Source organism: Cystoisospora suis, assembly GCF_002600585.1.
Source record: "Cystoisospora suis strain Wien I chromosome Unknown contig_4395, whole genome shotgun sequence".
NCBI lineage: Eukaryota > Apicomplexa > Conoidasida > Eucoccidiorida > Sarcocystidae > Cystoisospora > Cystoisospora suis.
Window position 1 is genome coordinate 1 of NW_027157187.1, and position 15941 is coordinate 15941.

Below are 15941 nucleotides of genomic sequence, written 5' to 3' on the forward strand. Positions count from 1 at the left end.
GGTGAGAGAGACATCTCTTCTCATGTGGTTTTCCTCCTCTCTCACTATCTCCTCTGTTTCTTTCTTGTTAGGCCACATCGGATTCAGTCGATGCCTTGGCTCCCATCGCCTTCAATCGAGGACGAGCTCCGGCGGGTGTAAGTGCACTCCGTTTAACAGCCGACTTTTCCTATACCCCTTCAGCCAATGGTGCGGCAGATGGGACATTCTCTCCTTCGGTAAGCTCTCCCTAATAAAATACTCAGGCGGGTCGTGTACTCCTATCTAGCTACCCTTGGTCTCGCATGTCTCACACGTCAGAATCTATCTCAGTCCATCATTAGTCTAGGAACCGAGGCACCGGTGTATGTTTCTTTCCATATCTGTATGGGCTTCTGTTTGCCTCGTGTCCATCGAGTCGAAGAGAGTGTGTTCGTCGAGCTTCGCAGTGTCATCCGTCTGGATGCGTATGACGTATATGTAGCTGTGAGGAGAGAGGCCTTGGAGGGGAGAAGATACTCATGTCCTTGCTACTTGATATGAATGAACCTTGTCTCTCGTGGCAAAAGGGGGTTATGGTTTGTACGAATGTTAATGATCTACATCAATCTCTGTCTTCTGTTTTTCTTCTGTGGAACGAAAGACTTTCGAGGGTGACCTAACTTTCCCCTGACCATAGACACGGAAAGGTACTTTTTGAAACTTATAAATCGCCGCTAACCAGTGCCTTCTGTTGCTGAGGAAGAGGAGGTTGAGAACGAGCGATGTGTAAACGTGAGATTGAAGGGACTGTGGACTACGAATGAGATCAGGGGGGGGACAACGTTCATGTGGATAGAGAAGAGTGAGGCTATGCCGTTCTGACTTGATGAGCTTTATCAAAGAAGAGAAATCCTTGAAAGGGGTCGACTTCTTTCATTCGTACCTACCTCTCTCTGTTGCCGCCCGTGAGAGGAGAAGTAAGGGAGGGGCTGTGACTATGTTGAATGAATAGGGAGCAGACAGTTGTCCCAGATATCCCGTCTGCTGAAGAAGAACTTTTCTTGGATCACCCTGTGACTGCCTGTTCTCTGGCCCAAGTGTCCTCACTATCCTTCCTTGGGCGCATGCCCCGGAGCTTCTCTTTCCATGTGCTTTTTCGACGATCTGTCTCGCAGTTAAGAATGGATCGAAGCATCGTTTGGTGCAGACGTGTTTTCCTTTGTAACGAGAGTGAATGCGATCCGTGCTGTGAGATGGGAGAGAGAGAGCGAGAGGGAAGGCGAGAGGGTGAATGAAGCTCGTGGGGTGTATGTGAGATCTTTCTAGGTCTTTTCTTCTTACCAGGAGAAAAGAGATTCTTGTGGGCGGGAAGCAAAGAGTTAAAGGCGCTTGTTCTTTTCTTTGCAATGGGTGAAAAGTTCACTTGCATTATGTCACAGCTCTTTCCTTTGTATCTGCGAGTTGAGAGAAAAGGCGAGAAGTAGGGTGAGAGAGACTGTCGAGGAGGAAAGGTTAAGAGAGAGAAAGCAACTGCTGCTAATCACCCCCCCCCCGTCATCTCTCTCTTCTCTTCTCACCCCACTGACGATGAGGGATAACGATCATGATGGCGAGTAACTCCTATGAAGTCCATCCGTCTTGCACCCCTCAGTCATGGATATACAGAAGAGGAGAGATTGATAGGGGAAGGAAGGATCAGATCTAGATGGATGGATGATGCTAATGATAAGGATGATCAATCGATCGAAGAAGCTTCTTTTCGTCTTCACACTCTCGTTCTTTCTCTCTCAGTCTCTTCTTATTCATCCGTCCTTCGCATAGAAACATGTGGTTTTCCGGTCCTCCCTTCCTTCTGCCGTTCGGGTCTTTCAGCAACTACAAGACATCTCCACATCCTCCTCACCGATGAAGTCAACGACGTCGTTAGGTAGAAGAGGAAGAGCAAAAGGCAAATACTTTGGTATCAAGGGCGGTCATTTCTCTGCTTCCAAGACTGCATCCGCTGCGCTTAAAGCTCTCTCTTCTACGACTGCCAGTCTTCTCCCTGGTTCTCGGGGTCCCTCTGTCTCGTCTCGAAGGACATGTAAGAAGAATAAGAGTCGGATGCATTCTCTTAAGAAGAGAAGAAACTCAACGACGACTTCTTTGAACGCGTCGAGAAATCAACATTTCGGAAAGGGAAAGGGGGGAGGAGGAGGAGGTGGCCGTGGAAGTCCCTCACGTCGCCCTGGTGGTGGCGCGACAGCGGGGGTACGACGTATCGAAGACGAAGACGATGACGAGTTCGAAGGAGAAGAAGAAGATGAGGAGGAGGAGGACGATGAAGACTATGACGATGACGATGATATAGAGGATGAGTTAGAGGGAGAAGATGAAGAGGAGGAAGAAGATGAGGAAGATGATGAGGAGTATGATCCAATGACACCTAGGGGCCCCCTTGATAGCAATAACTATGGAGAAGTCTGGCTTCCTGTACAGCCTCGACCTCGGAGAAACCGAAAGAATCGAGCTGTACGACAGCTCATACAAGAAAGTGTCGTCAAACCGTCTAGTCTTATCTATCCTCTCTTCGTTCAAGAGGGCGTAAGTCTAAATACACGTCCGGAGAAGGATAAACCATAAACATGCTGAAGAACTCGCGGTTCTCATGATCATCGTAGTAGACTTCTCCTCCTCGGTAGCCTTGCCGACCGGGGCATATAGATACACCCGACACGCTGCCTACCACATCATACGAAGCGAGACTGCGGACGGATCTAGGTCTGTTCTAAGGGGGGAGAAATTATGGATATGTCTACTGATAACCCTCTCTTAGTAAGCGTGTGCCGGTTCTCATAAAGGAAGTAGAACAGCAGGAAGAAACGAGAAGTGGCAAGCGTTTGCGTATCGAGCGAGTGGTGTTAGTCTTTACTAGGGGTTGTAGCAGTATCTAGCCATCACGGTAGTAATAGTAGTAGCATTAGTAGGAGCTTACAAAAAGAACAGAGAGAGCGAGATCTCAGAACGGCAGGTTCTATCTAAAGAAAACGAGTGGACTGTGTACCTGCCCGCTTGATTCTTCCTACTCAACAAGTATCGAACACGAAGAAATCTACACGTGTATACATGATCTTATGCCCTGTCTTCTTATTTTTGTATCTATTGAAAATCTGACGTAGATAGAAATGTAGTCTAGCCGTCGGCGATGGTGGAGACGAGTTTATATCCCTGCTTCCTTGTTTGCTTCTCTACACAGGATGTTAGTACCCCTATAGCGTCTATGCCAGGACAGAAGCGATTGAGTATGGCGGATCTACTTAAAGAGGTCGGTGAAGCCAAGCGGTATGGTGTGAATGCTTTCATGCTCTTCCCTAGAGTCGAGGATTCCTTAAAGACAAATATGGGTAAGTCAGGAGAAACTTGCTGGCTGGACTTTGTCAGTTCTACAGATCTGTCTCTTTTCTCTAAGTCATCTTTCTATATATAAATATGTGGTGTACTGGTTACGATATCTGACTAGCTTCTCGTTAGGTTTCTGTTGTACTGTTGCTATCTTACGATAAGACACGGCGAAGTGTATACGTATCTTCCTACCTACTCACGTTCCTACCGTAGGGCTGCTGGGTCATAGGAAACTTCCACGGGTCGGTAAGAAGGCTGTATACATACAGATCATGTTTCCAAGCAAAGGGAGAGAAACTCATTCGCTCACAAGATACACATACTGGTGGCGTGTGAAGCTAGGAAAGCAGAGGGGGGGAGAAGGAGGATAGTTTCTTTATACGAGTGCTAATCGGAAAGCTGTTCGCTTCATCGAGTGACGAGAATGATATCTCACTCCGTATGCTGTTGTATCTCGCTGCGCTTGCTCACGACTGACTGACGAGGTGTATAGACAGGAAAACTCGTTGTAGTTGCTGTGTTCTAAAGCTAAAGAAGAACAAGAAGTCGCTCTTCTCTATGTATACGTACATCCTTGTCTTCTTATGCTCCAATAGAGACTTCAACGATATAGAAGAGAAAACGAGGAAGATCTCAGTAGTCAGCTACCTGTGGCGGGAGACCATGGTGCGACTCCTGACCAGAAGAGAAGTGGATACAGATAGATAGATTGATAGATAGATAGGTAGACTAACTAAAGGTAGAGAGATAGGTTAGAGATAGATGAGTATACCAACGATAGGTGGATAGGTACGTTAGACAGACAGATAGATAGATGGTTTCTTTCCTAAGGAATTTCTGTATGCTTCACTGTGAATGAGTAACTTTCAGAGGGTACTTCCGGGGATACGGAGCTGTGAGGGAAAGAAATCTTAAGTGTCTGGTCGTTCCACAGGAGCCGTCAGGGCTTTTCTTGGGCTATCTCTGTTTTTTGACATGTCTCACATATTCTTTGTTAGTTCGTGTTGATCTCGAAGAGTCTCATTCCAACTGTTACAGAGGAGAGAGAGGGGAAGAGATTGATAAGAAGAAGCTTATCGTTATGAGTTCATTCATTTCTTTCTCCATGTATGCATTCTTTTCTCTCCGCATGTGTGAAGAGCAGTAGAGCAATTCCCAACTGTCTATCCTTTCCACTCTGCCTCATTGCATGCAGTCTGGTTTTTCCTGTGCATGTGTATCTCTATCTTTTTTCTTAGGAGAGGAGAGTTACAATCCAGATGGGTTACTACCTCGCGCGATCATGGCTCTCAAAGAAGCCTATCCTGATATACTTGTTCTCGCGGATGTCGCTCTTGATCCATATAGTACAGCCGGCCAAGATGGAGTTGTCGACGAAGAAACCGGGAAGGTTCTCAATGATATCTCTGTACATCAGCTATGTAAACAGGTAACTTTATACTGCGGTAGAGCGAGGCGGTAAAGAAACAGTTGACTAGAGAGGAATGTCTTTAGGTTGACTTCATTTCTGCATATGATGATGTGGTTGATAGGTCAGGACTATGCGGATAGGAGAGACGTATAAGGGGTTCTCTCCAGAATGAGAAGATAGAAGGAAGAATCCAGACACCTGAAAGGAGAGGAAAGAGACCTGTCTTTTTTGTCAGATAGTTAACTTATTACAGGACCGGTAGACTAGCAATGCTATTTGACTTGAGAGGAGTTCGACTCGACCACCCCGGGGGAGTCAGTGAAGAAGATACCGATGAATGGCTTTCACCTTCTCACTCATCGAAGTCTATGGGTGTGGGATGTTTTCTTTTCTTGAGTCTTACGACGGAAGAAAGTGCATCCTCGTTGCTCCTTGGTAGGCCTTCAGGGAAGGTATCATAGAATACTCCCACTGAGAGAGTACCCGGTTCTCTCCTCTCGGGTGTATGTACATACTACAGAAAGGCGCGCATATGTCTTTCAAGGGAAGATTCGCACAATACAAAATATACATACTGCCCCTGCTGTGGTCTACGAGAAAAGCAGAAAGGATAACACACATTCTCATCTGGCGTCTGTACACCTGGCGCCGTGTCTAGACCTGTCGCCAGGATGTGTACAGCTAAAACTCATTATAAGGACAGTGACACGTATACACGAACAACATCCTGACATGTGTATGTATATATGTGTATATCTACATAGATCTACATGTCTCCATACATATACATAGATATAGCTCAATCAGTTTTCCTACAGACACGATGTTTTGGGTTGCAAAGATTTGTTATGCGAGCAGATCTTGTAAGGTGAAGATGAGATCTTTCACTATGACCAATGAAGTCTTTTGTGTATTCCTTCTTGCTTGTCTCGTAGGCTCTTACATTAGCTCGAGCAGGGGCGGATATGGTATGCCCGAGTGATATGATGGATGGACGCGTGTCAGCTATCCGTGAATCTCTTGATATGGAGGGGTGTATCGATACTAGTGTCCTATCATACACATGCAAATACGCCTCTTCCTTCTATGGGCCCTTCCGAGATGCTCTCTCTTCTCATGTACGCCCTGGTATGGATAAGCGGACATACCAGATGGATTTCTCGAATACTCGAGAGGCTGAAAGAGAGGCAGAACTAGGTAAGCTGAAGTGACCTGTTCTCCAGTGATGGAAAGAGCTTGACATTTCTCTTCTGCCATTTGGATGATATCTCTCTGATAGGATACGATGTCGAGTCCTATTCAATCTACCCCAGAGAGTCACTCGATGCTTCTAGCTCTCTATCTTTAATCTGTCTATTTATCTATCCATCTTTAGTCTATCCATCTGTCTATCGTATACAAAAGCCTAGTATGACACTATACTCAGTGAACAGTCGCGCCGTTTGGGGATCTATCTCATCAAAGGTTTGAGTTTGTAGAAGCAAGGCTTGAAGTCAGGATGTATCCTCTACAGTTCATAAGTGCGGGAGAGAATAGATGGAGAGTAAGAATCCTCTCTAGCCCTTACAAACTTCCCTGATATCGCGATGAGATTCTTTCGTCTCTTTTTACCGTCAGCCCCCCGTCTATCCTATGAGCTGAGAGATCCTTCAACATTTCCACATAGGCTCATCCATCCGTTATTGTTGAGCCACCTTTCAAGAAGGGACCCTTTCTAGAGTCGTGTCATCCTTGCCATCTCTTGGTTTGTCTACGGCCTTCAAAGGAATCTTCTCTCTGTTTTTCTTTCTTGACTTCTTTCCTTTCGTATCATACTGTGGCTACTTGTGCAGATGCCGCGGAAGGAGCAGATATGCTAATGGTGAAGCCGGGTGTCCCGTATCTCGATGTCTTGAGTAAAGTTCGAGAGAAATCTCGGTTACCTGTAGCTGCCTATCACGTCTCTGGAGAATACGCGATGCTTAAAGCTGCAGCTGAGAGAGGTTGGATCGATGAGAAACAGGCGGTCCTTGAAACGCTTAAAGGTTTTAGAAGAGCAGGAGCGGATGCTATAGCCACATATTATGCTAAGGACGTCGCCAAGTGGATGACTGAAGACGCGACATCATCTTCCGGAGAGAAGAAGTTCACTGAGCCTTGCTATTGATTTGATCTTTCACCCCTAACAGCAGGGCTAAGGAAAGAAAGGAAAGAGCCTTCTAAAACAACGTCCTGAAGAAAGTTCCTTCGGTCAGTCAAGACGTCCTCTATCGGGTTCATATCTCTCTGAAGATCCTATTCGGGGAGATCCATTCACACTGAAGGCGTCCATTTTCCTGCTTCTAGAGAAGTGATAGGTCCTTGCTCTTCTCCTGTAGTGATCTATTGACGCTGACTCGACATCGGAGGCAAACGGGTGGAGGGAATGGATGCAGTCGTCCAGGGTGGTTGCAGAGAAGTCTATTAGAAACTTGAACATATCTGGAGGAGCCTCGTGTCGGTCGATTCGCTTTCTCTCTCTCCTATCTTGGGTGTTGGTTGCGCATGCTTGCACTTTTCATTTCTGATGGGAGTTGCTTCAAAGAAGAGAATATAGGGCTGTTACAGGAGTACCGGCATCAGCCTTAAGGATGAGAGGAGCCCCTGAAAAGCTAGGGGAGGGGGAGAGGAGTATGTATGCCACATACAAACGTACATACATATAGATTCATACAGACATGAGTGCAGTGAGAAGAGTTAGAGGAACTAGACATCAGAACGGCCTTGCAGGCGAGTCGCCTGCTGAAAGGCCTTCTCAGTAATTCGTAAGGTACACGTGGAAGTCTGACAACTGCCATCTCAGCTAAAAGGGAAAGATTGCTGAAGAGAGAGGAGGCCTTGGCATTGTAGAAGGGCTGGATATACGAGGCTATTGTTGGAGGTCTGACACATGGCATCATGAACTGCAGCGACGGAGAAGAGTCAAGTCGAGTCTCTTCAGTACACTTTAGATGACATGAGGGGTATGGTGGAAGTCTTTCTTCGAAGAGCCGCTTTTCGCTAAGGCTTTCCTATAATTTATCTAATCATTCCGCTCTCCACTTTCGATATATATGTACATATATACAAATGTGGTCATGACAATATATTTGAAGCCTGCGTAGAGATGCCCGACTCCCCCGGACGAGAAGACAAAGGAGGCCAGCGTCTACCGTTGACAAGGCGTTTGTTACTGTGACTATAGACAGAGGGACTCCGCGGAAAACCCCCCAGCAGCTGAGAAGGTCGAGATGTCAGGACGGTGAAAGAAAACGAAGCGACAGCGGAGGGAGAGAGAAAATGAAAGGAGATTTCATCTCATACAAGTGAAGGAGACTAGGGGGTCTGGCCATATACATATCTATGCTTCAGAGAAAGCGACTTTGTCTTTACCTGAAGGGAGAAGTGCGAAGGTCGCAGCCGCTGAAAGAGAGGGTGGGAGTGGAGAGGATGTGTACCATGATGTATTCTTCTTCTTCTCCTATTAAGCAGCTGAGGGACAGCACTACTAGTACGAGTAGCAGGGGAAGACAGTCCGGGCAAAGACAGAGCCTTACCGCTGTACGGCTGCTCTGCCTTGTCTGTTGAGTGATGAACGTCTTCTTAGAGATAGTAGAGAACCATCCCGCCCGTGGCTTAGATAGACTCTACCCAGTCGCATCTTGACGACTCGGAGCTCTGAGTCAAACCTTAAGGGAGAGAGGATGAGAGGGGTGTCTTTTTGTGCCACACAGAAGGCATGTCTGTGCCTACTGGATAGATAGTAGGCCGTCAGCTGGTCTATGTATGTTCGAGTGGTTACGCGAGTATGATGATGAGTCTCTTGTCAGTCTCTACTGTTTCTGTCCTTACTACCCGGGGCTACTTACTAAGTTAACCATTCACTCGTGTATCGGCTGCGGTGACGTGTATGTGTTCGCTAGCAATCTTCTTCATTAAGGTGTCCCTGTCCATGTGTGTAAGTTCTAGACGGCCAAATTAACGACTTGTCTCCTTCGTGAGTGAATGCCGCGGATAGAAAGAAGAAGCACTCCGCTGGTACAGTACATCCCTTTTTCTGAATGGCCGGAAAAGCGAAAAAGAAATCTCTCAGGTTACCTTGAGAACAAGCACAGCCGCTGTATGTCTACGACTCCACCCCTCTGACGACATGTCTGTGTGTTTGTAAACCCATGCATGCGTGTGCGTTTTCTTCTTTTGCGGTTTTCCTTTCTCTCTTTCTGTACATTTCTTCTTCGTCTGTCTTGAGCGGCTCGAGTTGCAGAAGTCGTGTGACTTTACCTAACGGATCGACGGCTTGATCGGGGACAGATGTATCGACACGTCTTTTCTACATGTCATATATATACACATAGATGTGTACTCTCGTGAACTCCCTGAGTCAAGCAGACATCATACAGGAGAGGTTCACCGTCATCTATCATCCTGCTTCTTCTTCTTACCACCACTACTGCATGCTCCTTCGTACAACTTTCTTTGATAAGACCTGCTTAGTATTGATGACGTGACCGGTTCTGCTAGTCAAAACTTTGTGAAAAAGGAAGAGAGGGAGAGAGACGGGTATGAGGGGTTGGAGTCATCAACTCGGATGAAAGTGCATGCCCGCATGCAAGGATGAAAAAGACAGTACAGTGCAGAGTTTCCAAGTGTTAGAGAAGACCGTGTCTGGAAAGTCCAAGAAGGGGATGACAGCTAGATGGAGAGGGGTGTATACTATTTTTAATGCATGCATGTAGATGGATGAGTGGCTAGCTGACTGGTTTTTGTCAGGTGTCGATCTGGTGAAAGTTTCATGTTACGGTTGAATTTCTTTGTATCAATCACAGTGTATATACACCTGAACTTTTCAACAGCCGGTCGATGCTTTAGTTGTTATGCCCAGTGCGCTTCTGTATTGTTGGTCATGGGATGACTCCATCCATACTGTCATAAAAGAGTTCTTGTCTTTCTTGGCAATCTTCTCTTTTCCTGAGAACAGTTGTATTCTTCTTCACTCTAGTTTCTTCTCACTACTCATAGCAGGGTGTCTCTTCAACTACGCTAACTAGCCACGCCCATTGAAGTAGCTCCTATCTCAATCCGTCTATGACTTAACTGTGTATACGTCGATATGCATCCCTTCGTGATCCTCGTCTTTTCTCTTGTTTCTTCCCTTTTTTTTGTGTCATCACTTACCCCTGGTATGAGATTCTCTTCCTCTAGACAGGAAAGCAGATGAGAGAGTGCTTAGTTAGATACATTTCCTTCACGGTCATACCCATGGGGCGAGCCGAACGCCATGTCCACTGAGGGAGATCTCGGCTATCTCTACCGCATTCGTTTCTTTGTGTTTTGCCATCACGAATCAACCATCTCGAAGAAGCAGAATTCTCTTTGGAGCGTGCATGCGAAGTGGAGATGAAATTTACATTGTATGGAAGAATCCGGCTAAAGAACTGAAGGAGGCATTAAGACGAATAACCTCTAATCAAGATCCTGTCATTCTCACTTTCATGAAGCCAGTTGTGCCCTTTCTTGTAAACGATCAAGACCACAGTGGAACTCCACAAAGACGGTTTAATATGTGGCAGCTGGGAGTCTTAGGTAGTGTAGTAGTGGTCATAGTACGCGCCTACTTGTTTATACATACGCCTCGTGTCCTTTACAGGTCAGAAAGTGAGTGTGTCGCGTGTTCTCTTCTTTTCTTGAGGTTCCGTAGTTCTTTATACAGATAGCAGTTTGGAGCCTCCATGAAGTGGAAGTTCTACGAGGTCTTTCTTGTGTATGTACAGTACACGCGATGACTGAAGAGTCGACATGATTTTCTTCTACAGCAAAGGGCGTGGAGCTGATAACACACGTGCGTATATATATATATACATGTATATGTGCATAGGAACGGATGTGTGTACACCAATATCAGTAGCTTCCTACTTCAGCGTATACTTGACGCAGCTGCCGTCCGGCGTAACCTATCCGAGGACAGTAGCGTCTTCTCACACCTTGCCTAGAATGATGAAGAAAGCGTAGGTATGTATGTGAATGTATATCTAGGGACCTAGTGAGGTGACCTTGGATCGCGTCTTTTTCTTTCCCTTGAAAAGGGAGAAAGATGCGTCGACGCTCTTTCTTGGTGATGATTCCTGTGCTTGGTGAGGTTGAAAGAAAGAGCGTGCATACTCATGCATGCATCCATGCAAGGTAGGTAAGTAGGCGGGCTCAGCTCGTCGTGATGAAAAAGGAATAGCAACTAGATTCTCATATGTATTACAGTCTGCTTGTGGATTGTTTCCGCTTCTGTATACATTTGTCCATACAGAAGAAAAGAGAGAGATCTCGGAGATGTCTCTATGAAGGATGCATCAGCGGGGCATCTCCGGCTCGGCCTTTACCCCCCCCTGCACCTCCTCCGCTCTCTCTATCGTCCTCTTCTGTCGACTTTTCTTGTAGTCCACTCTCAGCTGTAGTTTCTCATAGGCACTCGCCACCTCGGCATTTCTTCTTAGCTCCATTACCTTCTGGTCTTTCTCTTCTTTCGCAAGGGGATGATAATGACGAGGAGAGAGATCTAGTTACTCGTAGTCTAGCAGCATCTCCCTTCTCTCAGTCAGTTTCTTCTACAACCCACACCAAGCCTTCGTATGTACATTATCATCACCGTGCCCCTTCTTTATCTAGTACATCTTCCTCTAAATCCTTCTCTCCATCTGTCTCTAAACGAGGTAGCTCTTCTTCCATTCCCGTCTTACAGCAGAGGCCTGCTCCTCATGTATCACCTCTTTCTTCTTCTTCGTTGCATCTTCCTCGGTCTCGTTCTTCATCGTCCTCTCTCTCAGCCTCTTCTTCGTCTTCAGCACCTGTCTCTTCTACTCCTGCTTTATCACAGCCGTCTCAGACACCTACCACTACGGTCGGCTCCTCTCCTACCACTATTCTTCCTCGGGAAGTTTTAACAGGCTCTTCTTCATCACCGTCTCCTAAGTCTTCTATCATCTCTCTCGAACCCCGTTCCTCTTCTCCCTCTGATAAGTATTTATCCTCTTCTTTCCTCTCCGATCTATCGCCTGTCTCATCTTCATCTGTAACTCTACCGGAACTCTCTCCGTCATCACAACTTCGACATAGTGACTTTCTCGCTTCCCAGCTTCTTCCTTCACATCCCTATGCAGTCCAGGGAGTTCTCTCAGAGAACGGTTTAGAGTATTTCATTCTGCCGCATGCACACCCTCCAGGCTCCCTCGAAGTCCATATGGAGGTTCATGCTGGAAGTACAAGTGAAGGGGATCATGAGAGGGGTATGGCTCATCTATGTGAGCATGTGAGTTACATGGGGAGTAGAAAGAGAGAACGGCTTATCAACTTACAAGCAGAAACCAATGCCTATACGGATTTCCATCATACAGTTTTCTTTGCGGCCTGGAGGGGAGGTGATCATGAAGAGCATGCAGCGGAGGGAGAAATAGGTGATGAGGCCGAAACTCGCGGAGGGAAGAGGGAAGGGATAGGTCAGAAAGGACAACAAGGAAGACCGACAGTTCAACGAGGAAGAAAGAGAGAGGACGATGAGCGCTTCTCTTGGAGCAATTCCAAAGGAATAAGAGGGGATGATGGTGATGGGTCTCCCCCCAGCCAATCTCAGCTGACGAAGAAACGACTTAAGCTTGCTCTTGAAGCTATGAAGGAAGTTCTTGAGGTAAGACCTAACACAGAAGAAGAGAGAAGAGACGTCCGAGAGGGAGATCGCGAGTTTTGAGAGACAGAAACTTCTCGGCATATTCTTCTTTCCGTCCGTTGTGTGGGAGGATTGGATACCCCAAGAGTGCTAGTGTTGTCTCTTCATGAAAACTCCCCTAGTATACGAAGACTGATGCCTTCGTGTGATATGTGTGTTGAGAACGTCTCTCTTCCCTTGCTTAGGATGAAGATCTAGTTTCTTGAAGTTCTTCAGTCTACGGTGTGTGAAGCGTGTTTTCGCATCTTACACGCACTCCCATGTAGCACCAGAAAGCATTCCTACCTGAACAGCGAGCTTCGCTACCTATATCAAGAGAAGAAGCAGAACACACAACGGATAGACTCCTACCTATAAAGAGGACTTCGAAAAAGAAAGAAAAAAGTAGAGGGGAGGTGAGAGAACTCAGACAGAGACAGAGAGAAAGACAGGCCTTTCTCTCTCCCTTCTTTCGATTCTTGATCCACAACAAAGACGAAGAATCGTTTAGAGTGGACAAGGAGACTCTGGGGGAGACCCTTTTATTTCAAAGGACCAGAAGAGTAAGAAGTTCGATGACAGCGAGAGGACTGAGATTCGAATTGAAGGAAGTGGATAAAGAGATAGAGAACGCGTAGAGCCTGTATTTTCCTTTACGGCAACTATTCTCTCCACGATTGCAGCTATCCCAGCCGTGTAGACTCAACCTGACTCACGACTTGCTGTTGCTGTCCTTCCTTCTGTCTCTATGGCGAGAGCCTCTATGTACTTTTTCCTCTCTTTTTGTCTGTTTCTTCTCAGGCGCCTACACAGTTTACTACCGAGCGTCTCAACAAGGAGAGAGCTGCAGTTATCTCAGAGGCATCCCTTGTCAATACGATCTCTTATAGAAAAGAGCAGCTTCTTTTATCTCGGTTGCATGCAGAGACCATTCTTCCATCTCGTTTTCCTATAGGACGTCTAGAGCAGATTCGATCATGGTCTATCGAAGATCTCCGAAGCTTTCATTCGAGACATTACCGCCCGGAGAATGCGGCTATCTATATAGTAGGAGATGTCGGATCAGGAATAGCAAAGGACGCTATCAGGAGTGTCTTGGGACCTGTTAAAGGAAAGAAAGAAGAACAGAAAAGCTGGGCGATGCTTAAGAGCTTATGGTGGAATACAGCTAAACAAATGTAAGGGAAAGAAGAAGGACCTAAGACAATCGAGATAGATGTGTCGGGTGAATGTCTCACCTATTAAAACACGACCACTACTACTCACTGCATGCTGAGGATGATGATGCTGCTACGGATTGTATGAATGATAGGGGGTGTATATCTTGGAGATAGATAAGACACAGAAGGGCCTGCACGTCTTCTCACTCCAAGGATAGGCACTGCGTGACTATGATGAAGCTTCTACTGACTTGTGATGGTTGAGTGTATATCTCAGCCAAGGATAGACAAACAGATAGACCAGTGAGAGAAGTCGAGCAACTTCAGAGAGAACGTCCTTCTTCCTCTTCTGTGTGTGTGTTGGATGTTTCTTCATACACTCCACATATTCGAAGCCGATCTACGCATCGTACAATAGAATGGAAAGCAAGACAACGAACTATCCAACTCATTGAGAGTGTCGTCCAGGGTATATATATGGATATAGATATAGCTGTAGTGGATGCATAGGCATCTAGATATCTACAGATGTAAGTGTGGGTGTACCGCGGCCTTGTGAGTGCTGAATGGCAATAGACACATGCATACATACATACAAACATACATACATAGATACGAGCGTGATAACTTCTTGCAGATTTTTCTTTATGCAAGGTACATCTTCCCTTTCTCCGTTTCTCGTAATTTCTCTTGTCCTTCCATTATATTCAGATCTGCGTGGTTCCCCCCCCTTGCTCATCGGTGGAGACGTCAGGCGCCTTCATCCTCGGATGAAACTTCTACTCCTCCCTCTGCTACCTTAGGTAGTAGTAGCGCCCCTTTTTCTCCTCCGAAAAGTGCCTCTGCTCAAGCGGGCTCAACGTCTTCCCTTACAGACCCAGAAACGCACACACCAACGGATACTGCGGCGGCTGTCGTACGTGACAATCTCTCCAAAGACGTACACCTCTCAGGAGGTGTAACTACAGCGGAGGAGCCTCGTCACGGCGAGTTCTCCTCTTTCGCATCTATTCCAGGAAAAGATCAAGATCACGAGAAATCACTGAGAGAAGGAGAAATCTCTTCGTGTGATCCGTCTCTTTCCTCTCTCGCGGAGAGAGATGTGTCTCGCCCCCCAGATTCTTCTTGTGATGCGCTTCCCTTAAGCCGACAGTTGCATGTATGGCAACATCCGCTGATCCAACAGTTTTCTTTAGTTTTTCTACTGAAGCAGAAGATCGAGCCGTTGAAGACTTTACTTGATTATAAAAGACTTATCCTTCGAAAGCTTGTTCTTCAAGCACTAGGCCTACGCCTAAGTTCAGCAGTACGGCAGGGACCCCAAGGCCTTCAGCAAGTTGATGTATGTGAAGCTAATAGCATAAAGGAAGGATGTCGAGTCCTCAGTCTTGAAGTGCAATCTGCTCAACGTGGAGATGACTGGAAGGCAGCTGTAGCCACAGGTATACAACAGGTAAGTATATGCATATGTATATGTGTTATACGAAGATACAGACATTGGCACTGCTGCTGTTACTACTATGGATTTTACGACGAAGAGGTTAAGACTATCGTGAAAGGGAAGTCGATCAAAGCAAATGTATCAGCTGTCCATAGTATGTGTTTTTGTATGGAGAAAGGGTTCCTGGGGCATTCGATTTTGCGGCTTTGCTCTAAGGGGTAGCTACAGCCCATTCTCAGTTTCCCTGCGAATCTCTTTTACTTGGGAGTCTATACGTCCGTAGAGGTGAGAAGAGAGTGAGGATCACATGCAAGCCAGGGCAGTGAGGAAAGCGAAAATCAAGTGTACTTCGGGTCTTTTAAGCTAGCCGGCACAGAGGATCGGGTGTCTGTACACCTGAATGGACTGAGCTGTAACACGGGAAGACAGAGATTCCTCTTACACGTTTTCAATCTTCAGGCGAGACACTGGTTAGATATACATGTATATGTATGTATGTATGTGTATATATTAGGTGTCCTCGTATATACGCCGAGAATAAACACCTCACTTAGGAGACTTCGGAAAAAGCGGCGATGCCTAAAGGTGGTCTTGTGTCTAGCTATTAGGATGCCTGTTGAAAGAGCAGCTCTTTCGTTCGGTAGCGGGGATGATACATGGAGAACAACTAACTCACTCTCGAGATCCTCTCTTTCTCATTGATCTTGCAGTATCCCTGAATGCAACGGTGAAAGGCATAGTTCCTCTCCCACACACCGCGGAAAACTTGACTATAGACAACTGGTCAATCCGACTCGACACTACAGAAAGGCCGATCGTTACCATGCTTAGGAACCTCATTTGTTTCTTTTCTCTCTGAAGGACTTGTCTGAACAAGTCCCTTGAAATCATCGGTCTCTC

At 46.3% G+C, this 15941-nt stretch overlaps 1 protein-coding gene across 1 annotated transcript in view; it reads left to right on the plus strand.

Annotated features, from left to right (window-relative positions):
• The first annotated feature begins 71 nt into the window (after positions 1-71).
• The window catches only part of CSUI_008041 (peptidase m16 inactive domain-containing protein), a 24210-nt gene continuing 8340 nt past the window's right edge, over positions 72-15941 (plus strand). The window contains exons 1-9 of the mRNA XM_068068180.1: positions 72-218; positions 1834-2544; positions 3197-3344; positions 4581-4771; positions 5689-5950; positions 6586-10589; positions 11049-12422; positions 13242-13618; positions 14312-15053. Coding sequence (XP_067919840.1) covers positions 11979-12422; positions 13242-13618; positions 14312-15053 — 1563 coding nt within the window. The 5' untranslated portion in view covers positions 72-218; positions 1834-2544; positions 3197-3344; ... (2 more) ...; positions 6586-10589; positions 11049-11978. The remainder of the gene's footprint in view (positions 219-1833; positions 2545-3196; positions 3345-4580; positions 4772-5688; positions 5951-6585; positions 10590-11048; positions 12423-13241; positions 13619-14311; positions 15054-15941) is intronic.